At 45.2% G+C, this 24,401-nt stretch overlaps 1 protein-coding gene and 2 pseudogenes across 4 annotated transcripts in view; 2 read left to right on the forward strand and 1 right to left on the reverse strand.

Annotated features, from left to right (window-relative positions):
• The window catches only part of EAPP (E2F associated phosphoprotein), a 28,072-nt gene extending 14,052 nt beyond the window's left edge, over window positions 1-14,020 (reverse strand). Inside the window, exons 1-4 of one of the 2 annotated variants that reach the window (XM_084874756.1) lie at window positions 13,837-14,019; window positions 7,630-7,808; window positions 4,932-5,027; window positions 2,470-2,587 (exon numbers count right to left, since the gene is read on the reverse strand). In XM_084874756.1, coding sequence (XP_084730882.1) covers window positions 2,470-2,587; window positions 4,932-5,027; window positions 7,630-7,808; window positions 13,837-13,910 — 467 coding nt within the window. In that variant the 5' untranslated portion in view covers window positions 13,911-14,019. Of the gene's footprint in view, window positions 1-2,469; window positions 2,588-4,931; window positions 5,028-7,629; window positions 7,809-13,836 lie in introns of both variants that reach the window. The other variant, XM_084874757.1, reaches the window with a different exon arrangement.
• A 4,734-nt stretch (window positions 14,021-18,754) lies between these two features.
• Window positions 18,755-21,739, forward strand: LOC311612104 (pyruvate kinase PKM-like; annotated as a pseudogene). Its single transcript has 4 exons — window positions 18,755-18,799; window positions 19,528-20,159; window positions 20,417-21,309; window positions 21,541-21,739. The product of its transcript is annotated as a pyruvate kinase PKM-like (transcript).
• A 2,077-nt stretch (window positions 21,740-23,816) lies between these two features.
• On the forward strand, window positions 23,817-24,194 carry LOC311612109 (FUN14 domain-containing protein 1-like; annotated as a pseudogene). The gene has a single exon. The product of its transcript is annotated as an FUN14 domain-containing protein 1-like (transcript).
• The last annotated feature ends 207 nt before the right edge of the window (window positions 24,195-24,401 follow it).

Genomic DNA, 24,401 nt, shown 5'->3' on the forward strand with positions numbered 1-24,401 from the left:
AATTAGGCAATGTCCTAAGGACTTCCAGTATATTAACTTATTTAATCTACTAGAGGTTAAATATGTGTGTGTGTGGGGGGGGGGGGGGGGTCCCCTCAGCCCAGCCTGCACCCTCAGGGGATGTTCATCTGCCAGGGATCAGGCCTAAACTGGCAGTCGAACATCCCTCTTGCAATCTGGGACTGTATGCACCATTGACCATACTTTTCATACATATGCAAGGCATCTTGCTGTTGTATGGGCACCTACATTTTTTTGCCCTGATTATAAAAGGATCATGCACCTACATGATCCTTCTGAGGCAGTTGTATCATTTCGCCATCTTATGGGTGGGAAAACTGAAGCAGAGAGAAGTTAAGTAATTGGTTTTCTCACAGTTAAAAGTGTCAGAATCAGGGCTGACCACAAAATATGCAATAGCCTTACCAAGTTTTAATTTTTAAATCTAAGAGACTATTCCCAATATAGAGGGTAGGTCCCTAGGCCTAGCCGGCAATCAGGGCCATCTGTGGGGCGACCAGCAGGCAGCACCCCCCAACCCAGGTTGGGGGCAGCTCCTGCGTTGAGTGTCTGCCCCCTGTGAGGTCAGTGCACGTCATAGCAACCAGTTGTTCAGCCATTCAGTCAATTTGCATATTAGGGTTTTATTATATAGACTTGGCTATCTCTGAAAGAATATGCAAGAACCTGGTCATTGTGGTTTCTCTGGAAAGGGAGTCTAGGACAACTAGAATCTGGCTTAAGGACTTAGTTTTTACTGTATCCTTTTATATTGCTTTGAAATTAACATATACAGCTGGGACTGGTTTGGCTCAATGGATAGAGTGTCAGCTTGGGGACTGAAGGGTCCCGGGTTCGATTCCGGTCAAGGGCATGTACCTTGGTTGCGGGCATATCCCCAGTAGGGGGTGTGTAAGAGGCAGCTGATCGATGACTCTCTCTCATCGATGTTTCTAACTCTCTCTCTCCCTTCCTCTCTGTACAAAATCAATAAAATGTATTTTTAAAAAAAAAAAAAGAAATTAACATATACATTGTATTAACTTTAGCATTAAAAAATGAATGAAGACCCACACTACATCAAAATATATCTGGATTTGAAATATATAAATTCCTGGACCCCCCCTTACCGGAATCAAAACTTCCTAGACTACAACTCAAGGGTTTGCATTTCATTCTCCCTAGGTAACTCTGAAGCACAGCCAGGTTAAGGAACACTATGTAATAGTGGCAAGTTACCTAGTTTTTATTTTATGACCTATCAAATTTGAATATGAAGTTTCCTCCTGAAATAATGAAAATGGTTGGAAATTAAATAGAAGTGTAAATATATTCAATGTCACTTTAGTGTGAATATATTAAATGTCAGTGTATTTTGTTTTTTGGTTTTTTTTTACAGAGAGGAAGAGAGAAGGATAGAGAGCTAGAAACATCGATGAGAGAGAAACATGGACCAGCTGCCTCCTGCACACCCCCCTCCAGGGATGTGCCCGCAACCAAGGTACATCCCCTTGACCAGAATCAAACCTGGGACCTTTCAGTCTGTAAGCCAACACTCTATCCACTGAGCCAAACCAGTTTCGGCAAGTCAGTGTATTTTTAAATGGTTAGTTTTATGTTATGTGAATTTTACTTTAATTATTAAAAATCCAATTTATAAACAGTTAAAACAGTTCAGATGCAAACATAACATCCACTCTTTGTCCACATAAACACTTAATTTCCAATAGATTTAAATTGTATCTATTTTTTAATTCATTTTTGGTATATATATATATATATATATATATATATATATATTGATTTGAGAAGAAGGGAGAGGGAGAGATAGAAACATCAATGATGAGAGAGAATCATAATCAGCTGCCTCCTGTATGCTCCCCACTGGGGATCGAGCCTACAACCCAGGCATATGCCCCTAACCAGAATCAAACCTGCGACCCTTCAGTCCACAGGCCAATGCTCTATCCATCGAGCCGAGCCAGCCAGGGCCATTTTTGGTTCTTGAGTGGAGAGACTAACTACAACAGTATGAATTCAAAGTTTTTTTTTTAAATCAACTTTCTGACTTTCTGACTGAAATTTGCTTTATTTTCAAAATCAAGTATTCAGCAGTTTGTTCTCAAACTTCTTTATGTACATCTATAGAAGCATACACATATATTCAAAATGTGAATGTAGTGAGATTAGCTTTATTTCTTAATATATTTTATTGATTTTTTACAGAGAGGAAGAGAGAGGGACAGAGAGCTAGAAACATTGATGAGAGAGAAAATTGATTAGCTGCCTCCTGCACACCCCCCACTGGGGATGTGCCTGCAACCAAGGTACATGCCCTTGACCGGAATAGAACCCAGGACCTTTCAATCCACAGGCCAACGCTCTATCTACTGAGCCAAACCGGTTTCAGTGAGATTATCTTTTAATCATGTTCTCTAAAGATTCTAAATATTAAATTTCAGTTCTTACCCTCTTCTCCGTGCATCAACCCAGGCCTGATCTCTGTTATCTTTTTCAGGATCATATAGTAACTCATCATTTGTTAGAATCCTGTGTCGTTTCTTCTTTTTTCTCTTGGTCACCTGTGCTAATTTAAAAAATGTTAAGGATATAGCTAAGTATCATGTCTAAAGTTCACACTTTTTTTTAATCCTCACCTGAGGATAGTTTTTCCACTGATTTCTAGAGAGTGGAATGGAGAGGGAAAAAGGAGAGGGAGGGGGAGGAAAGGGAAGGAGGAAGAAAAAAAAAAAGGAAGGGGAGGGGTAGAAAAGGGAGGGGGAGGGGAAAGGAGAAAAGGGGAGGGGGAAGGGAGAAGGGAAGGAGGGGGAGGGGGAGGAGAAGGGAGAAAAAGGGAGGGGGAAGGGAGAAGGGAAGGAGGGGGAGGGGGAGGAGAAGGGAGAAAAGGGGAGGGGGAAGGGAGAAGGGAAGGAGGGGGAGGGGGAGGGGGATAAGAAGGGAGGGATAAAGAAAGAAAGGGGAGGGGAGGGGAGGAGGAGAGTGAGTACATCAACGTGAGAGACACATCAATTGAAAACCTCCTGCATGCACCTCTACCTGGACTGGGGAACCTGCAACTGAGGTCCTGCCCTTGACTGGGAATTGAACCCAATACCTTTTAGTCCTCAGGCTGACACTCACCATGAACAAAACCAGCCAGGATTAAAGTTTATAACTTTTTAATACAGAATGAAGAATCCCATTTCCTAAGCTTCATATTTTTTCTATTTATATTTTCTTTTTAAAAAATTTTAACTATTCCTCCAAGTACAGTTCTTGCCCAATTAACAAAGCATTAAAAAGAAGATGACAGCCCTAGCTGGTTTTGCTCAGTGGATAGAGCATCAGCCTGCGGACTGAAGGATCCCAGGTTTGATTCTGGCCAAGGGCACATGGCTGGGTTGTGGGCTCAATTTCCAGTGGGGGACATGCAGGAGGCAGCTGATCAATGATTCTCTCTCATCATTGATGTTTCTATCTTTCTATCCCTCTTCCTTCCTCTCTGAAATAAATAAAAGTATATTTAAAAAAAGAAGAAGAAGATGACAGAGGAGGCAAAACTGGTTTTTCACTGAAAACTGGTATCTCAAACTGGTATTTAAATAATGAAAATTCTGAATCCAAAAAGGCAAGAATAGAAAATATTTTTGACATCTACATTCTCTACAAGTTCCCATATATAAAATGCTACTAAAGCCAAGACCGGTTTGGCTCAATGGATAGAGCGTTGGCTTGGGGACTGGAGGGTCCCGGGTTCAATTCCGGTCAAGGGCATGTACCTTGGTTGCGGGCATATCCCCAGTAGGGGGTGTGCAAGAGGCAGCTGATCGATGACTCTCTCTCATCGATGTTTCTAACTCTCTATCTCTCTCCCTTCCTCTCTGTACAAAATCAATAAAATATATTTTTTTTAAATAAAAAATAAAATGCTACTAAAATCATAAAAAAAATTTCAAGTGAATGGAAAAAAATATGGTCTACATACACTAGATTTTTAAAATGTACTTAAACACATCAATATTTAATAATATATAAAATTATTTCTTTTTTTTTAAATTTATTTATTTTTTTAATATATTTTATTGATTTTTTTTTTACCCCCTCCCTCCCTCTCACACATCCCCTCCTTCCCCAGAGTAAAATTATTTCTTTACCAAATAAATTTATTATTTGTGTATTTCAATGTAGTTACTGATAAAGTAAATTAGTTTTGGATCTTGTCAATATGTTCATCTTCACTCAAATTTTATACAAAACCAATTCCAAAAAATAGAGGCTGATTTTTAAAAAATAACAATCCCTAGCTGGTTTGGCTCAGTGGATAGAGCGTTGGCCTGCGGACTGAAAGGTTCCAATTGAGGGCACAGGGCCTGGTTGTGGGCTTGATCCCCAGTGTGGGGTGTGCAGGAGGCAGCCAATCGATGATTCTCTCATCATTGATGTTTCTCTCTCTCCCTCTTCCTTCTTTTCTGAAAGCAATAAAATTATATTTTTTTAAAAATCGAGTTAGGGAGAATTCTGCAAGGGAGGTAAAAAAATATGGAAATTATTTACACGTGTGAAAACAAATGTTGCTGTGCTAGGGAACCTGAAAGACAAGGGGGCCAAGAGCCCAGAGTTGAAACACTCTCCCTGTCCCGAGCTGTCCTAGGCAATGCCCGTGTTGGACCTCATACGTATGCATTCCATCTGTCCTTTTCTTTTTTTCTTGTGGTATACAAGGTTATATATATTTCAAGATGTACAACATTACAGTTCAATATTTGTGCCACATCTGTTCTTATTCATCGATCCTGCTTTTGTTTTCACATCAGCAGCCTGCAATTTCTTTGAAAGAAATCAAACACAGGGAAATCCTAATACAAAATAATTCCTAGGTAAATTTTTCTTCATAAAATATAACTGCTAGACCTGGTAAACATTTCACTTACCGGTTTTGTCTTCATCCTCAGAATCAGAATCAAAATATATATCATCATAGTACTTTGTGGAAGCTGTTCCAACTTTCCCATTTCCTGAAGACGAACCTGTTCAAACCATAAGGGAAGTTTTCAGACTAAATCTTACATAATTGACAAGAAAAAAATCTCCATATATCCTTCCATCACTTCAAAGTAATATCAACTCATTCCAATCTCATTTGGATGGGAAAATATTTTCACATCAATGACGTACTAGATTGGTGCCCATGCATTAGAGAGCTGCCCCTCCTGATTAAATGTTCCAGATCATGGGATTATTTTTTTCTCCACCTTCCCACAAATCTAATTAAATAGCCTATTTTCAGGTAGCCAGCATACATATCTCTACCTTTCAGCCATGCAATATACTGTGGAGAACAGGGAAAACATCTTGGTTTTTTTTTGTTTTGTTTTGTTTGTTTGTTTTTTTAAATCAATCTTTATTGTTCATATTATTATAAAGGTTCCTCATTTCTTCCCCCCTCCACCAGGTTCCCACCCCACCCTCTGCCCTTTCCCCACCCCGCACTGTCCTCATCCATAGGTGCACAGTTTATGTTCAGTCTCTTCCTGCATCCACCAAACATCTTGTTTTAAAGGCACTTCACGGGAGAGTAAGAGCTCTACAAAGAGGCAGGGAAATGACTCAAGGACTCATTTGTGCCTAGTGCTATGACATTACCTATACTTATGTCATCATATGCCTGCATCCTAATTCTTCCTTGAAAAATCTGCTTTTGCTTTTATTACTATCATATACACTTTCTTATCAGCTAATACATAGCATATCAACATGGAAATCAATGCTGAGGAGTCCTACTATCACAAATCAGTGTTTGAGTCAGATACAGTTTACATATGAAAACAAAATGTTTCATCCTATATAATAAAAGGCTAATATGCAAATTGACCAAACAGCAGAACAACCAATCACTATGACATGCACTGACCACCAGAGGGCAGATGCTCAATGCAGGAGCTGCCCCCTAGTGGTCAGTGTGACAGGGGGAGCGCCACTCAGCCAGAAGCTGGGCTCATGGCCGGCTAGCACAACAGTGGTGGTGGGAGTGCTAAGAATGTCTGACCGATGGCTTAGACCCACTCCCTATGAGGGCATCCCCTAAGGGCTCCTGGACTGCAAGGGGGTACAGTCTGGGCTGAGGGACCCCCCATCCGAGTGCATGAATTTCGTGCACCAGGCCTCTAGTTACTTAATAAAATAAGATGGAAATTTGTGCTGACACATCATTTAACCTGCCATATCAGTGCTATATAACCCTAAATATGCTTCTATAAACCTGCTTATTTTTTTCTCCCGGGTAAAAATTACAAAAAGAATTCATGCAAATAAACAGTATTAATCTCTTTCCAATAACACAGAAAACTCTTCACTAGTCATCAAAGAAAACTATGCTCAGGTTGCCAAACACTTTATTCATTTACTCAATAAATATTGACTGAGTTCCCCTGGTCCACGTGGCTCAGCAAGAGGTTGCTGGTTAGATTTCTAGTCAGGGCACATGCATGGGTTTTGGGCTCAATCCTGGGTAGGGGGCATGCAGGAGGCAGCCAATCAATGTTTCCCTCTCATTGATGTTTCTTTCTTTCTTTCTTTCTCTCTCTCTCTCTCTCTCTCTCTCTCTCTCTCTCTCTCTCTCTCTCCTCCTCTCCCCCTCTACCCTTCTCCCCTTCTCCCCTTCTCCCCTTCTCCCCTTCTCTCCCTTCCTCACTCTTAAAAAAAAAATTATATAACTGAAACTGGTTTGACTCAGTGGTGGAGAGTCGGTCTGCAGACTGAAGGGTCCCGGGTTCGATTCCGGTCAAGGGCATGTACCTGGGTTGCAGGCATATCCCCAGTGGGGGGTGTGCAGGAGGCAGCTGATTGATGATTCTCTCTCATCGATGTTTCTGGCTCTCTCTATCCCTCTCTGTTCCTCTCTGTGAAGATTCAATAAAATATATTTTTTTTTAAATTATATATATATATATCAAGCCCTAGCTGGTTTGCCTCAGTAGATAGAGCATCGGACTGCAGACTGAAGGGTCCCAGGTTCAATTCCAGTCAAGGGCACATGCCCAGGATGCAGGCTTGATCCCCAGTAGAGGGCGTACAAGAGGCAGCCAATCAATGATTCTCTCTAAATCACTGATGTTTCTATCGCGCTCTCTCTCTCTCTCTCTCTCTCTCTCTCTGAAATTAATAAAAATCAGTAAGAATTTTTTTAGAAGTTCAGCTTATCTCCAGTTGGCTCAGTGGATGGAGCGTCTGCCTGTGGATTGAAGGGTCCCATGTTCGATTCCGGTCAAGGGCATATCCCCAGTGGGGGGTGCACAGGAGGCAGCTGGTCGATGTTTCTCTCTCATTGATGTTTCTGGCTCTCTATCCCTCTTCCTTCCTTTCTTTAAAAACTCAATAAAAATTTATTTTTCTAAATTCAGCTTATCCATTCATATATACATATACCGTGTGTGTGTGTGTGTGTGTGTGTGTGTGTGTGTGTGTGTAGATAGATAGATAGATAGATAGATAGATAGAACTTATTTATTTACTTACTTATTTACTGAGTACCTACTGAAGGTTCTGGGGACACAAAAGAGCACAAACAAGGTTCTTGCCCATATGGAGCTTGGAAAAATATCTTTATGGAAGTCTAACTAAAAGTTTTACCTGTTTCCAGAGAGGATAATTTGACCTCCATTGTTTTTATGGTAGAATTTAATTCAGCTTCCATTTCTTTTTCAAATTCATCTTCACTAGATTCACTTTCTCCAGTAAGACATTCTCTGATGAGTTTTCGTTTTTGGTCAGGAGTTCCATGTAAAAGCACATCCACTTCATCTTCAGAACTAATATAAATTTAAATCATAAAGAATATAAATATTAAAGAATTAAAATAATTTACAACTCCCACCATCTCACTGCCCAACAAGTTTAAGTGCATAAGGTTGCATTTATCTGGCATATTACATAGAGCTATTTTCACTTAATAGGTCAACCATTTTTGCATATTTCCAAGTATATTTTTTAATGTTAACATAACACTGCCTCTTGTAAAAGTTGTACATTTATTTCTAGTTCTTTGTTATTAAACTCTAGAATGCACATCTTTGTATATATAACTTTATTTCCTTAGGATGAATGTCTAAAATTAGATACTGCCGGAAGCCAATTCCAGCATGTCAGCAGGGCTGTCATCTGGGATGGCTGAAAGGCATTTCCCCAAATCGGAAAAGGATGATTGCTCGCTGCCAGACAGTTCAGGGCATCTTAATCTACATGTTATTGCCTCCTACTGGCCAAACACCTGAACAGCCAAAGGCAATTCCCCAATCTGACACTGGATTTGTGTACAAACCCTGGCCTTTGATGTGTATATCTCTGCCTTGCCTAAGGACAAATTGTGTTAATAAAAAGCAAGGGGTACTGAGACAAGGAGAACTTAGTTCCTTTAGCTAAGTCCTCTCTAACTCTCCCCAATATACCTTTCAAAATTATGTTTCATCTCTGGGCTATTTAATTTACACACAGCCCCTTCCTCCAGATTTCTGAACCCTTCTAGAGGCTGGAACAAGACCACCAGCGAGATACAAACATCTTTCTGACTTCTCTGATTACCACACTGCTTTCCAGAGGATTGCACCAATTCTAATTTTATCAGCAATGAAAAGTTTACTCCACCGTTTTGTTTTGTGTTTTTTTGTTTTGTTTTTAATATATTTTATTGATTTTTTTACAGAGAAGAAGGGAGAGGGATAGAGAGAGCTAGAAACATTGATGAGAGAGAAACATCAACCAGCTGCCTCCTGCACACCCCCTACTGGGGATGTGCCCGCAACCAAGAAAGAAAAATAATACATGCCCTTGACCGGAATCGAACCTGGGACCTTTTGGTCTGCAGGCCAACGCTCTATCCACTGAGCCAAACCAGTTTTGGCTACTCCACCGTTTTTTAAAACTCAGGACATTTAAATTAAACCTAAAATGCCCATCCAATGTAGCTCAGTGGTTGAGTGTCAACCTACGAATCAGGGGGTCACATTTCAATTCCAAGTCATGCCACATGCCCAGGTTTCTGGGCTGGTCCCTAGTATGGTGCAAGCAGGAAGCAGCGATCAATGATTCTCTCTTATCATTGATATTTCTATCTCTCTCCCTCTCCCTTCCTCTCTGAAATCAATAAAAATATATTTTAAATTAATCTTAAAATATGTAATACCGTATTTTTCGGACAATAAGAAGCACCGGACCATAAGACGCACCAGTTTTTAGAGAAGGGAAATGAAGAAAAAAAGATTCTGAAACAAATAGTATCCTAAAATATTTTATGTGCATTAAAACCCAACATCACAGTCATAAACACATGTAATCAACCCTGTAAAGTAAACAGCAGCATTTAGAACCATTTTAGAGCCGGGCAAGCACACAGAGACCACACAGAGCCGGGCAAGTAAAAAAACTTTTTTTTTACAGTATATGTGTAGGCTATATTTGGACCATAAGACGCAGGGACTTTTTCCCCCCACTTCTGGGGGGAAAAAAGTGCTTCTTATGGTCCGAAAAATACGGTATATCTCTAATATCTACATAAAATATTAACCGTTACAATTTAAAAGGCACAGTGCTGTCAAAACTGGTTTGACTCAGTGGATGGAGCGTTGGTCTGCAGACTGAGGGGTCCCAGGTTCGATTCCGGTCAAGGGCATGTACATTGGTTGCGGGCACATCTCGGTTGGGGGTGTGCAGGAGGCAGCTGGTCGATGTTTCTCTCTCATTGATGTTTCTAGCTCTCTCTCTTTCCTCTCTGAAATCAATAAAAGTACATTTAAAAATAAAAATAAATAAAAGGCAGTGCTGCCAGGCTGGTGTTGCTCAGTGGTTGAGCATCAACCTATGAACCAGGAGGTCAGGGTTCATTTCTCAGTCAGGGTTCGATCTCCAGTGTGGAGTGTACAGAAGGCAACCAATCAATGGTTATCTCTCATCATTGATGTTTCTATCTCTCTCTCTTTCCTCTCTGAAATCAATAAAAGTACATTTAAAAATAAAAATAAAAAAGGCACAGTGCTACAGAGAACTATAAAGAGAGATAAAACTAAATTATATCCCAAGTTCTCCTGAGCAATTTCTGCCAATTGGCCTTCTGTGCCTGGGTTTCCCCAGCAATAGGAATGGGACAAAATTAAACCAGATAATATCTGAAATGCCCAAAACAGTTCTAATACAGTCAACAGTACATAAATAATGCTCAGTTATTCATGGTCTGAATACTCACAGACTATTCTTGGATTTTGGTTTTCTATTTTTGTCTTCTAAACAATGCTTTTGAGCCTCTAGCAGAAAGTAAATCAGAAAAATCCAACTCACGCCGAAGCCGGTTTGGCTCAGCGGTAGAGCGTAAGTCTGCGGACTGAAGAGATCGGGTTCAATTCCGGTCAGGGGCATGTACGTTGGTTGCAGGCACATCCCCGGGAGGGGGTGTGCAAGAGGCAGCTGGTCGATGTTTCTCTCTCATCGATGTTTCTGACTCTCTATCCCTCTCTCTTCCTCTCTGTAAAAAAAAAAATCAATAAAATATATTTTTTTAAAAAAAGAAAAATAAAAATCCAATTCACAACAATCAATTTTAAACCAAGATGTCAATATCTGACCCAAGATGTCAATGCTGCCAAGGTTGAGAAATCCTGATCTATTCTATATTCAAGTGTTTCCAAAGTGTGGAACATAGATTATTTTAATGAGTAGCAGAATAGATGATGACCCATTAGAGAAACTAAAGCCATTGCTAGCAGGAATGTAAAATGGTACAACCACTATGGAAAACAGTGTGACAGTTTCTTATAAAATTAAACATACAATTACCATACAACTCAGCAATTGAACCCCTGGGCATTTATCCCAGAAAAGTGAAAATGTATATGCAAGCAAAAACCTATACATGGCCCTAGCCAGTTTGGATCAGTGGATAGAGCATTGGCCTGTGGACTGAAGGGCACCTGGTTCGATTCCAGTCCAGGAGCCACCAACCGCGGTCAGGGGCATGCAGGAGGCAACCAATCAATGTGTCTCTCTCATCAGTGTTCCCTCTGTCTCTCCCTTCCACTCTCTCTGAAAATCAATGGGAAAAAATGTCCTCAGGTGAGGTTTAAAAAAAACAAACACCTATACATGAATGTTTATACCAGTTTTATTTACAATAGTCTAAACTTGAAAGATGTCCTTCAACAAGTTAATGGTTAAATGAGGAATATTACTCAGCAATAAAAAATAAATGAACTATTAATACCTAAAAAAGTGGGGGTGAATCTCCAGAGACTACGCTGAGTGAAAAAAGCCAATCCCACAAAGTTACATACACAGAATTCCACTTACATGTTTTTAAAAAAAGACAAAAGTATAGAAATGGAGGACAGACTAGCAGTTACCAGAGGTTAAGTGGGGCCAGGGGAGTGGGAAGTGGGGAATATGAACGAACCTCATGCTGATGGAAACGTTCTGCAACTTGACTGTATTCATGTCAACATCCAGTTGTGAGATTGTACTAGTTTTGCAAATGTGAACATTGGAGGAAACTGAGTAAAGGGGACACAGTCTCTCTGTATTATTTCTTACAATGACATGTGACTCTATTTGTAAGAACAGAATGTTTAATTTAAAAAATTAAAACCCGCCGAAACCGGTTTGGCTCAGTGGATAGAGCGTCGGCCTGCGGACTGAAAGGTCCCGGGTTCGATTCCGGTCAAGGGCATGTACATTGGTTGCGGGCACATCCCCAGTCGGGGGTGGGCAAGAGGCAGCTAGTCGATGTTTCTCTCTCATCGACGTTTCTATCTCGCTATCCCTCTCAATTCCTCTCTGTGTAAAATCAATAAAAAATATATTTAAAAAAAAAAAAAACCCAAGGCAAAAGTGTTATTCTTTTTGCAAATTTTCTTCAATCTTTGGAATTATTTCAAAAGTCTCAGCATTTAGCACTGCTAGTCAAGGCAATCTGTCATGAGCCCTGCATATTCTTGTTGAGTATGCCAAGAATGCAAGGTTCACAAAACTCTTTACCTAGGCCATTTTTCAGGGTTGTTTGCAGGGGGCAAAAAAAAAACACCAAACTTCATGGATGAGGTGATGTCCCTTCCCAGGACAAAGAGCAGGCTTATTTACTGCCTGCTATAAAAGAGGTAAGATTCCAAGCTCAGGTGGCCCTCAGCCAGGATAACAATCCACTGAATGTTAGCATCCATCTTGGTCTCTTTGCGTAACTTCTGTAGAAGTTAGGAAGAGCAACCAATACTAACATAATGTTCATGCTGCCTGCTATGCTGTGAGTTTTCTGTAACCCAGGAGTCTCAGATCCTCTGCCAGCTTCCACAAAACAGGGACATGCTATAAAATATTATCTTATAAAGAGGAGTAAAATCAAATCCTGACACCTCTCTAACACAATCTCCCTTTTTAAAACAAGCACCGGGTTCAGAGCCTCAAGCAGGTAATACTGCCTTAAAGCATCGTTTTGTTTTCATAGTATTTCTTTTTTTCACTACTTTACAATTAACAACTGTCAGGATTATAAGCTTTCTTTAAGATATTTAACTATGAAAGTGTAAAGTGACTTAAAGAAAAGTGTTAAATAAGTAACACAAGTGAATATGGAGATGGCAACAGCAGAATAACTCAAGTCCAGGAAACACTCCTCTATTCCAATCAAACTGAATTACTAACTGAAGCCTATCTATACGCCCTGTAAGTGACAGGGCAGCCTGGAATCCATCCTCATTCCCCACAACAGAAACCTTCACAACAGCCTGATCGCCCATGCCCAGGACCCCTCCCCAGGATAATGGAAGGAAGCACTGTGATTCCAAGTAGGACAGTTTTACAGAAAGCTCAAACGGTTTGGCTCAGTGGATAGAGCATCAGCCTGTGGACTGAAAGGTCCCAGGTTCGATTCCGGTCAAGGGCATGTACCTTGGTTGCAGGCACATCCCCAGTAGGGGGTGTGCAAGAGGCAGCTGATCGATGATTCTCTCTCATTGATGTTTCTAACTCTCTATCCCTCTCTCTTCCTCTCTGTAAAAAATCAATAGAATATGTTTTTTTAAAATAAAGGAAAAAAAAAGAAAGCTCAATCTGACAAAATGTCTTAAAGTTATAAGTAGGATCTGCTGACAGCTCTAAAATGGCTTAAATTTGCCTGGAAATCTATTGCCAACAAAACTGCAAGTTTCCCTCAGGTAGGATTACGACCTTCCTTTTGAGAATTCCCCCGAAAACTTCGTCGGTGCCTAGCTAAGATCGTTTTCTACAATGCTCTTCAGAGATGCATGCTTATTTCCAAGATCCATACCTTCCAAGGTATGTATATTATTTCCCCTACTATGCTGCAAACCTGTAAAAGGCAAAAACCTCATGACCGATCTCTGTAGCCCAGAGCAAGCACATTAACAGGTGCTCAAAAAAAAAAGCCTGTTCAATATCCTCTTATTTCTGTGTAAGGCGCATTAGCCTTCTAGCTGTTCACTTCACATTAAGTGACACGAGCCTTACAACACACTTAGGATGTAACTATCACAGTCCCTTTTCGCAGATGAGAAACCGAGGAGAAGCGACTTGCCTTGGGTCACACTGCTAGTGAGCTGCAGAGGCAGGACTCGATCACACGGTTTTTGGAGACTTACGCGTGGTTCTACAATAGCCCCATTCCCCGCGTCCGTTCGGCCCCGCCTCCCCCGTGGCTGCGAGACCTCAGCAGACGCCCCACAGGCGACAGCGGGGCGCGACCGGGCCCGAGCCGAGGGTCCGCACAGGCCGGCCGGCCGGGGCAGTGCAGGGAGGAGGCCGCGGGCCGGGCGGAGCGGGGGGCCGGGGCGGAGCGGGGCCCACCTGCTCAGAGCCGGCTCCTCATCGCTAGGCTCTTCAACCGCGTAGGAGTCATAGTCATCCTGGAGCCGGTTCATGTCGGCCTCCGCACTCCCACACCGTCCGAAGACGGCCGCAGAGTACGTTTCCTCCGGGGCCCCTTCACTGGCGGTGCGCACGCCACTTCCGTCCGCACTTCCGGCCCGCCCCCCCGCGCCTGCGCAGATTGTCCCAGCTGGGGGCGGGTGTATCCGGTCACTTCCGGCCGCCGGCTCTGCTTTCCTGGAGGCAGCTACCTTATCGCCGGATGTAATAGTCCTCGTCCTGCCGAACCTCATTTCGTGACGTGAAAAGCAGAAATCTAGGTGCAGAGGGACCTGCAGCCTGTGGGTCCTCGGACACTGGAACCGCCGTTCCTCCAATCTCCCCGCCTCCAGCCGCTCTCCTTTTCGCTGCGCCGCCACTTCACCGTCAGCATTCACTCCTCGCTCAGGCAGCGGCCCCGACTTCCTACGGAAAAGTCGGTAGACTGTCACCCGTTACTTCCCAATTGTCTTTTTGGGACTCTTCTCAGTCCCAGCCTTTGCTCAGCCCTTATCCACTCCATGCTTGAGCTGAGGCAGGCAGGTGTCTGATTGTGACACCTTTTCTCCCGTCTCTGTGCCAGCCTATTCTCAAGTTCCTTCCCAACCACTCTCCCGTCTTCAAAATCCCATTCACATCACTATCCACTATCCCCTCTTATTTGGATCCTTGCCCTCTCCTCCAAGCACTATGTCGGATTTCCAATTGCCTGGCTAGGTATCTCCGTCTGCTGCACCCCTGCCAATTCAAAGTCGATTTAACTCAAATCCAACTCAACATGTTCCATCCCATTCCTATACTTTAGCCGTAACTACTTTTTTTCCTTTTTTTAATTACTCTATTGATTAAGATATCACATATTTGTTCTCATTTTCCCCCCCATTGCCATCCCAAACCCCTCCCCACACATGCCCTCATCCCCCTGTTGTCCATGACCACTGGTTATGCTCATATGCATGCACACAAGTCCTTTAGTTGATCTCTCTCCTTTATCCCTCCCCTCCCCTACCTTCCCTCTGAGGTCCAACAGTCTGATCAATGCTGTTCTTGAACATCAGTCTTTGTTGTTCACAATTTCCCCTAGATGAGTGAGCTCATGTGATACTAGAAATACACTTATAAGAACTGAAAATGAGACAAGCCATAATGGTTATGCTGAAAGGCAAATGAATCAGTCTCTAGTGAGTTTCTTTCTGGGCTCACAGTTCTTTTTTTTCTTTTTCTTTTTCTTTTTTTTAAATATATTTTATTGGCCAAGACTGGCTTGGCTCAGTGGATAGAGCGTCAGCCTGTGGACTCAAGGATCCCGGGTTCGATTCCAGTCAAGGTCATGTGCCTTGGTTGTGGGCACATCCCCGATGGGGGTGTGCAGGAGGCGGCTGGTTGATGTTTCTCGTCGGTGTTAATAGCTCTCTATCCCTCTCCTTTTCTCTCTGTAGAAAAGCAATAAAATATATTTAAAATATATATATAATTGATTTTTTACAGAGAAGAAGGGAGAGGGATAGAAAGTTAGAAACATCAATGAGAGAGAGACATCATCGATCAGCTGCCTCTTGCACACCCCCTACTGGGGATGTGCCCGTAACCAAGGTACATGCCCTTGATTGGAATCGAACCTGGGACCTTTCAGTCTGCAGGCCGACGCTCTATCCACTGAGCCAAACCGGTTTCGGCCCAACAGTTCTTTCGAGTCCCAATTTCTATGTCAAACAGTTCCTTATGTGTACATGTCAGCAATGGTATTTCAGCTCTGGATTATGGACAAATGGTGGTGTTGCAGGTCCAACCCTCTCTGGTTTGGTCCTGGGCAACCTGCAGTGACACACAGCTGCTGACTGCTAGTATGGCAAGGCGACATCAGTGTCTTCTATCTCTGGACTGTTTCTCTTCTGTCTTCATGGCTGGAGCATTCCGGTCAATTCCTCTCTATTTCAGGAATCCACATGGTCTTGGAGTTGTTTTCTGAAAATGTACAAACATATTCTCAACCAAAAGTTAATAAAGGAATCTTTTCTATAAAACTGACTTGTGCCGAAACCGGTTTGGCTCAGTGGTAGAGCGTCGGTCTGTGGACTGAAGGGTCCCGGGTTCGATTCCGGTCAAGGGCATGTACATTGGTTGCGGGCACATCCCCGATAGGGGGTGTGCAAGAGGCAGCTGGTCGATGTTTCTCTCTCATCGACGTTTCTAGCTCTGTATCCCTCTCTCCTCCTCTCTGTAAAAAATCAATAAAAAATATATTTAAAAAAAAAAAAAAAAACTGACTTGTGATCCTTTTTCATTTTTTGCCCAATTTTTCTTTGGCTTGTTTTGACATGTGGAGCTCCAGTTTCACAATCGGTTATTGAGCTGTACTTATAACTATGTTTTTTATTATTATTTGATTGATTTTAGGGAGAGAGAGAGAAACATCTATTTGTTGCTTCACTTATTCATTCATTGGTTGATTTCTTGTATATGTCGTGACCGGGATCGAACCCACCACCTGTAAAGAAAAAGCTAAAGGAGTTCATCACCACCAAATCAAGAATATATGAAATGCTGACGGGTATTCTTTTAGAAGAGGAAAAAGAAGAAAAAGGTAAAGGTAAAAATTATGAACAACAACACGACATCAAATACATACCTACCAATAAGTGAATCTAAAAATCAAGTGAATAAAAAATCTGAAGAACAGAATGGACTGATGAATATCATAGAATCAGGGATATAGAAAGGGAGTGGACTGACAATTCTCAGGGAGAAGGTGATCTGAGGGGTGCGGGAAGAGATTGGACAAAAATCTTACATCTATGGCCGAAACCGGTTTGGCTCAGTGGATTGAGAGTCAGCCTGCGGACTGAAGGATCCTAGGTTCAGTTCCGGTCAAGGGCATGTGCCTTGGTTGCGGGCACATCCCCAATTGGGGGTGTGCAGGAGGCAGCTGGTCGATGTTTCTCTCTCATCGAAGTTTCTGGCTCTCTATCCCTCTCTCTTCCTCTCTGTAAAAAAATCAATAAAATCTATTTTAAAAATAACAATTCTCTCTGATCATTGGTGTTCTATCTCCCGCTGTCTCTGAAATCAATGTATACGTATAGATAGATAGTTCTATGTATCTATTATCTATCATTTTATTTTATTTTTTAATATATTTTATTGATTTTGTACAGAGAGGAAGGGAGAGAGTTAGAAACATTGATAAGAGAGAGTCATCAATCAGCTGCCTCTTGCACACCCCCTACTGGGGATATGCCCGCAACCAAGGTACATGCCCTTGACCATAATCGAATCCAGGACCCTTCAGTCCCCAAGCCGACACAGCCAAACGGGTCTCGGCTATTATCTATCATTTTAAAAAGAGCTCTCTAAGAGCCTTGGCTGCAGGTAACTAACATAATGATGAGCAGCCTCTGCAGAACAGACCTTTCAGAACCCCTCATCTCCAACCTGCACTTCAGGGGAAACCCACCAACCCACTGTCAGGCATTATCTGCTTTGGGATTGCCAAGGGCTGTTGAAAATTTGCACCTGGAGGGTGAAGAACCGATGAGAACGTGTAATTACTTTAACAGGAGAGAGGTAAAGAGACTCAGGTCAGACAAATGAAACTCCCTACAACTGCTTGCTTGAGAAAACATTCCTGTTAGCACGGGAAAACTACAGAGCCAATAACAATGCTAAAACCATTGCTTCTTTCTTTGCAACCAAGAACCAGGGGAGAGCGCGAACGCAGTCCCCCACTACCACAAATTATGCAGTCGAGTTTCCCACATTTGGGGAAATCGCAGGGGTCAGCACATCCGGAGTGCAATGGATAAGCCTCGCCCTGGGAAAACCACCTTCGTGATCATGGTGTCTCCCCTGCCAGGTAAGTATGAGTTGCACACCCCGCCTCCTCCCTCACCCTCAGCCTCCACCCACTCTGCACACACGGTCACTCCGCTCCGCACGCCCCTAAGCCCCCGCCGCCCCGGGACCCGAGCGCCCACCGCGCCCGTCGCCACAGCAACCCCGGGGGCGCTGCCATCTCCGGGTGCGGGGACGTGGAGGCGCAGGCCGAGTGGACCGGCAGCCCCTGCGCCCCTGCTCATCTGCATACGCCACGCCCCCGGCCTGACAGCCCGGCGCCCGGTCTCCGGGTTCCGATCCGGGCCCTGCGCGCTGCTGGCCGCGAGGGGACGAGGGCCCGACCCGGGAGGGGCCCGGGGCTCGCCGCCCCCGCCGCCCGCAGCCGTCAGGGCCCCCAACCCCCCCCGAGGGTGCGGGCCGGGCTCGCTCTCCCTTCCGTCCCCGGAACCACACGCACCGTGTCCGCTCCCCTCGGGGCCCAGAAGCGGCGCCCTCCCGTGGCCGCTCGGCTCAGACGGAGGCCCCGTCGGGCCGCGGGGCCGGGACCGGGGGCGGGAGAGCGGCCGCGGCGTCCGTCCGGGGGGACACGCGGGCCGGGAGGGGGCGCGTCTGGGAAACGGACGGACAGAAACGGCCCCTCGGCCCGGGGTTCGGGGCTCGCAGACCGCACAGGTTCCTCTCCCGTCCCTCCTAGCCCCAACCGGTTTGGCTCAGTTGTAGAGTGTCGGCCTGTGGACTGAAGGGTCCCAGGTTCAATTCCGGTCAAGGGCATGTACCTGGGTTGCGGGCACATCCCCAGTAGGGGGTGTGCAAGAGGCAGCTGGTTGATGTTTCTCAACGACGTTTCTAGCTCTATCTCTCCCTTCCTCTCTGTAAAAAATCAATAAAATATATATTTTTTTAAAAAAAGAAAGGGGGGGGCGGGAAGAAGGGTCCTTCCTGAGGCTAACGGCACTTCCCCCCGGGAGGTGAGCACAAAGCTCGGACTGTGTGCGGCCCTGTGCGGCCCTGAGGGGTCGGCGCCATGGAGCAAAGCCAGGCAGAGAGAGTCCAGGCTGCAGATGACAGGGTGAGGGAGGGTCCAGCTGCGACGGTGAGAAGAAACTACTGCAGCATGTAGTAGTAGTAATAGTAGTTGTTAATCCTCACCCCAGAATATTTATTAGGAAATTGATAGAGGGGGAGGGACAGAAACAGATCGGAAGAGCGAGAGAGAAACAGCGATGTGAGAGTGACACGACGATTGGTATTTCTTGCCAAAAGTGCACAACCTAACCCCAATAATTAGACAAACCTAAATTAAGGGGCATTCGGTAGGCCTGTGATTCCAAGTGTCCAATAGTATGTGATGCAAAGACCCAGGAACTTTTCCAGATTAAAGAAGTCTAAAGAAACGTGCCCGGAGTGCAACACGTTATTTTGAATTTCCTTTTTAAATTAAGGACATTCCTGGCACAACTTGTGGCATACGAATAAAGGCCTGTGGATTAGATAAGCATAGTATCAGAGTTAACTTTCTGATCTTTCTTATTGTAATGAAGATTTAAGAGAATTATTTGGTTTTAGGAAATTCACACTGAAGTGTTTAAGAGTCAAGAGGCATCATATCTGCAACTTACACAAATGTATTAAGACAAAATGAGATGTATATATATGTGTGTGTAAAGAGGAAGGACTATGCAAATGTGATAATGTGTACATTTGGGGAATCTGGGTGAAAGGTATCCAGGAATTCTTTGTACTTTCCTTACAACTACCTGAAAGTCTGAAATTAAGAGAACATACTTTTAACTTCAGGTTAAGTCAATTGGGTTACTGTCCATTTTTGGACAGTATATTATCAGACAGCGACGCCTCCGGAGCCTCCGAACCTCCCATCAGCAGATGGAGCCGGACCTCAGAGGCCTCGCGGAAGCCCCCATAGCGACGTGGGCACTGCCCTCGTGTCAGCCCGCAGCCGTGGCTGACACGCTCCTGGGGCTCCTGTGCCGCCTGGACATTCATTCGCCGCCCCTCATGGCCTAGAATACGGGCATCACCTGTCCCATCGGTGGAGATGATTAAACCTGGAATGAATGTGGCTCCCATGAATTTTTCTCGTGGAACTCACGCGCGCCATGCAGAGACCATCAAGATCGTGCCCGCGGCCACTGAGAGCTGTGGCCCTGGACACTGGGGGACCTGAGATCCGAACTGGGCTCCTCAAGGGCCGCGGCTCCGCGGAGGTGGAGCTGCAGCAAGGGGCCGCTCTCAAGGTCACGCTGCATGGCGCCGGCAGGGAAAAGTGGGACGAAAACACCCTGTGGCTGGACTACAGGAATGTTTGCAAGGTGGTGGGAGCGGGCAGCAAGATCTACGCGGATGGTGGACTTCTTTCTCTGCTGGAGAAGGAGAAAGGCGCTGACTTCCGCCGAAACCGGTTTGGCTCAGTGGATAGAGCGTCGGCCTGCAGAAGGTCCTGAAAGGTCCCAGGTTCGATTCTGGTCAAGGGCATGTACCTTGGTTGCGGGCACGTACCCAGTAGGGGGTGTGCAGGAGGCAGCTGGTCGGTGTTTCTCTCCCATCGACGTTTCTAGTTCTCTATCCCTCTACCTTCCTCTATCCTTCTACCTTCCTCTCTGTAAAAAATCAATAAAATATATCAAAAAAGAAAAGAAAGAAAGGCGCTGACCTCCTGGTAACTGAGGTGGAGAAGGGTGTGAACCCCCCTGGGGCTGCTGTGGACATGCCTGCCTGTCAGAAAAGGACATCCAGGATCTGAAGTTTGCGGTTGAGCAGAATGTAGGTATAGTGTTTGAGTCTTTCATACGCAAGGCATTTGGGGGGGGGGGGGGGGGCGGGGAGGAAAGAACATTAAGATAATCAGCAAAATGGAAGCTCTCGAAGGAGCTCGGAGGTTCGAGGAGATCCTGGAAGCGAGTGATGGGATCATGGTGGCTCGTGCCGATCTCGGCATTGAGGTTCCTGCAGAGAAGGTCTTCCTTGCTCAAAAGATGATGGTCGGGCGGTGCAACCGAGCTGGGAAGCCTGTCACCTGTGCCTCGCAGACGTGGAGAGCAGGATCCAGAAGCCCCGCCCACCAGGCCGGAGACAGTGATGTGGGCCATGCAGTCCTGGACGGAGCTGACTACATCATGCTGTCTGGAGAGACGGCCAAAGGGGACTGACTACCCCTGGAGGCTGTGCGCATGCAGCACCTGATTGCCGGGAGGCAGAGGCCGCCATCTACCACTTGCAATTATTTGAGGAACTCCGCCGCCTGGCCCCCATTACCAGCGCCTCCCCACCCCCAGCCACCGCCATGGTTGCCATAGGGGCCTCCTTCAAGTGCTGCAGGGGGCCATAATTGTCCTCACCAAGTCTGGCAGGTCTGCTCACCTGGTGGCCAGGTACCGCCCCGGTGCTCCCATCGTTGCTGTGACTCGTAGTCAGCAGACAGCTGGCCAGGCCCACCTACACTGAGGCATCTTCCCTGTGGTGTGTAAGCACCCAGCGCAGGAGGCCTGGCTGAGGACCTGGACCACCGGGTGAACTTGGCCATGCATGTTGGCGAGGCCCGAGGCTTCTTCAAGAAGGGAGGTATGGTCGGAACCGGTTTGGCTCAGCGGATAGAGTGTCGGCCTGCGGACTGAAGGGTCCAGGATTCGATTTCGGTCAAGGGCATGTACGTTGGTTGCGGGCACGTAGGTACCCAGTAGGGGGTGTGCAGGAGGCAGCTGATCAATGTCTCTCATCAATGTTTCTAGCTCTGTCCCTCTCCCTTCCTCTCTGTAAAAAACCCATAAAATAAAATAAAAAAGAAGAAGGGAGATGTGGTCATGGTGCTGACCGGTGGTGTCCTGGCTCTGGCTTCACTAACACCATGCGTGCAGTGCCTGTGCCGTGGTGGGCCTCAGAGGCCCTCTTTCAGCCCCTGTCCCCTCCCGTCCCCCAACCCATCCCTTAGGCCAGCGATGCCTGCAGTGCTCACTTGGGGCTGCAGTGTGGCACCGATGGGCTGGGGCTCCAGGGAAGAAGACTAAGGCTCTGAAGCATGGCTATTTTTAAAAAAAAAAAAATTTTTAATTTTTATTGATTTCAGAGAGGAAGGGAGAGGGAGAGAGAGATAGAAACATCAATAATGTGCCGAAACCGGTTTGGCTCAGTGGAAAGAGCGTAGGCTGGGGACTAAAGGGTCCCGGGTTCGATTCCGGTCAAGGGCATGTATCTTGGTTGCGGGCACATCCCCGGTGTGGGGTGTGCAGGAGGCGGCTGGTCGATGACTCTCTCTCATCGATGTTTCTAACTCTCTATCTCTCTCCCTTCCTCTCTGTACAAAATCAATAAAATATAAAAGAAAAGAAAAGAAAAGTGTCTATTTAAAAAAGAAAAGAAAAGAAAAGAAAAGAAAAGAAAAGAAAAGAAACATCAATAATGAGAGAGAATCATTCTGCATGCCCCACTCTGGGGTTGGAGCCCACAGCCCAGGCATGTGCCCTTGACCGGAATCGAACCAGGAACCCTTCGGTCCACAGGCTGACACTCTTTCTGTGCTGCGCCAGCACAGTCAAGAGTTCGGTGAGCCTGAGGGAGGGCGGTGAAGGATGGAGAAAAAAGACAGACAAGAGAATAAGCTGGGTCTAGGTGGATCTTCGCCTTGCTGAGGCCACAGAACAGATCCAGACTGCAAAGTTGATGCTTTATTTATAGTCAGGGGCAAATAAAGTAGTTTACAATGTTCTTGTGAGTTTCACTTGTTTTGGCAGCACTTGCTGCCCCTCCCGCAGCCCATTAGCCATCCTGGAAAGATCTAGGGAGCAGTCACAAGATCAAGCTTAATTATGCTTAGAGGACTGTGCCCTCCACGCTGGGACATGTTTGCGACTTGGCCAGCAGGTCAGTCCGAGGCTTAACCCTATAACCGCTCCCTACATCTTCCACTGAACCAAACCAGTGAGGGGAAGCATGACTATTTTTAAGACACTGCTCAGCTGAGTTGTAATCCAGAGCCAGGCTGCCCATCTCACAGCCATAACCAAATAAGACAGGCAGGGGCCGAAACCGGTTTGAAACAATGGATAGAGCGTCGGCTTGGGGACTGAAGGGTCCCGGGTTCGATTCCAGTCAAGGGCATGTACCTTGGTTGCGGGCACATCCCAGTAGGGGGTGTGCAAGAGGCAGCTGATTGATGATTCTCTCTCATCGATGTTTCTAACTCTCTATCTCCCTTCCTCTCTGTACAAAATCAATAAAATATATTAAAATAAAAAAAGACAGGCAGGGGTGCAGGACTGGAGGCTCCGAAGCTGAACATAGAGGGCAATAGCTCCTGTTTCTCCTCTGTGCACTCCTTTCAGTTCTCCCTTCCAGCGTGTCATAATTGCAAAAATTTCATCGAAAGGGTGATGGAACTTGGGAACTCAACAAAGGCTGAGTCACATATGTTGTCACCTATAGGGAATGGCTAAAGGCATTTCCCCAAACCTGAAACGGATGCATTAAATTGATGGTTTGCTGTCAGACAGCTCAGGGCATTTTTTTCCCCCCAGGGCATCTTAATCTACATGTTATTGCCTCCTGTTGGCCAAACACCTGAATAGCCAAAGGCAATTCCCCAATCTGACAAAACTTTTGTATGAAACCCTACCCTTTAAAGTATATATCTCGCCCTGGCCGGTTTGGCTCAGTGAATAGAGCATCAGCCTGCAGACTCAAAGGGTCCCAGGTTTGATTCTGGTCAAGGGCATGTACTTTGGTTGCAGTCACATCCCCAGTGGGAGGTGTGCAGGAGGCAGCTGATCGATGTTTCTCTCTCATCGATGTTTCTGACTATCTCTCTCCCTTCCTCTCTGTAAAAAAAAAAAAAAAATCAGCCAAAACCGGTTTGGCTCAGTGGTAGAGCGTCGGTCTGCGGACTGAAGGGTCCCGGGTTCAATTCCAGTCAAGGGCATGTACATTGGTTGCAGGCACATCCCCAATAGGGGGTGTGCAGGAGGCAGCTGGTCGATGTTTCTCTCTCATCGACGTTTCTAGCTCTCTATCTCTCTCCCTTCCTCTCTGTAAAAAAATCAATAAAATATATTTTTTTTAAAAAAGAAGAAGACACCGCTGGTGGAATCATGTGTTTGGCCACAGTTCAGGACCTATGGTAGAAAAATACTCAGTAGCCACCCAGATTGCAATGGGTGGAGTGACTGGCTGGTGTGCAGGATTTCTGTTTCAGAAAGTTGGAAACTAGCAGCAACTGCACTAAGTGGTGGCTTTCTTCTCCTTCAGATTGCTAGTTACAGTGGCTATGTGCAAACTGAATGGGAAAAAGTTGAAAAAGCTATAAACCAAGCAAAAAGAGAGGTGAAGAAACAAGCAAACAAGGCAGCACCCGAAATCAGCACCATCACTAAGAGGCCTCGGAATTTGTGAAACAGAGCCACATTGTGATATCAGGAGGCTTTGTGGGAGGCCTTTTGCCAAGCCTTACATCTTAAGGATATGAGTGTTCTACCACAGTGGAGTCAACTGTGAGAAAGGAAGTGGGTGAACAAGTCAGGCTCCCAACGTTACATGCCATCCTACTCTCCAGATGACAAGAAACAACTAGCTGGACAATTTAAAGTCCAAAAGTTAGCTGGAACCGGTTTGGCTCAGTGGTGGAGCGTCGTCTGCCGACTGAGAGGCCCCAGGTTCGATTCCGG

The sequence above is a fragment of the Pipistrellus hanaki genome (assembly GCF_964339955.1).
Source record: "Pipistrellus hanaki genome assembly, chromosome: 1".
NCBI lineage: Eukaryota > Metazoa > Chordata > Mammalia > Chiroptera > Vespertilionidae > Pipistrellus > Pipistrellus hanaki.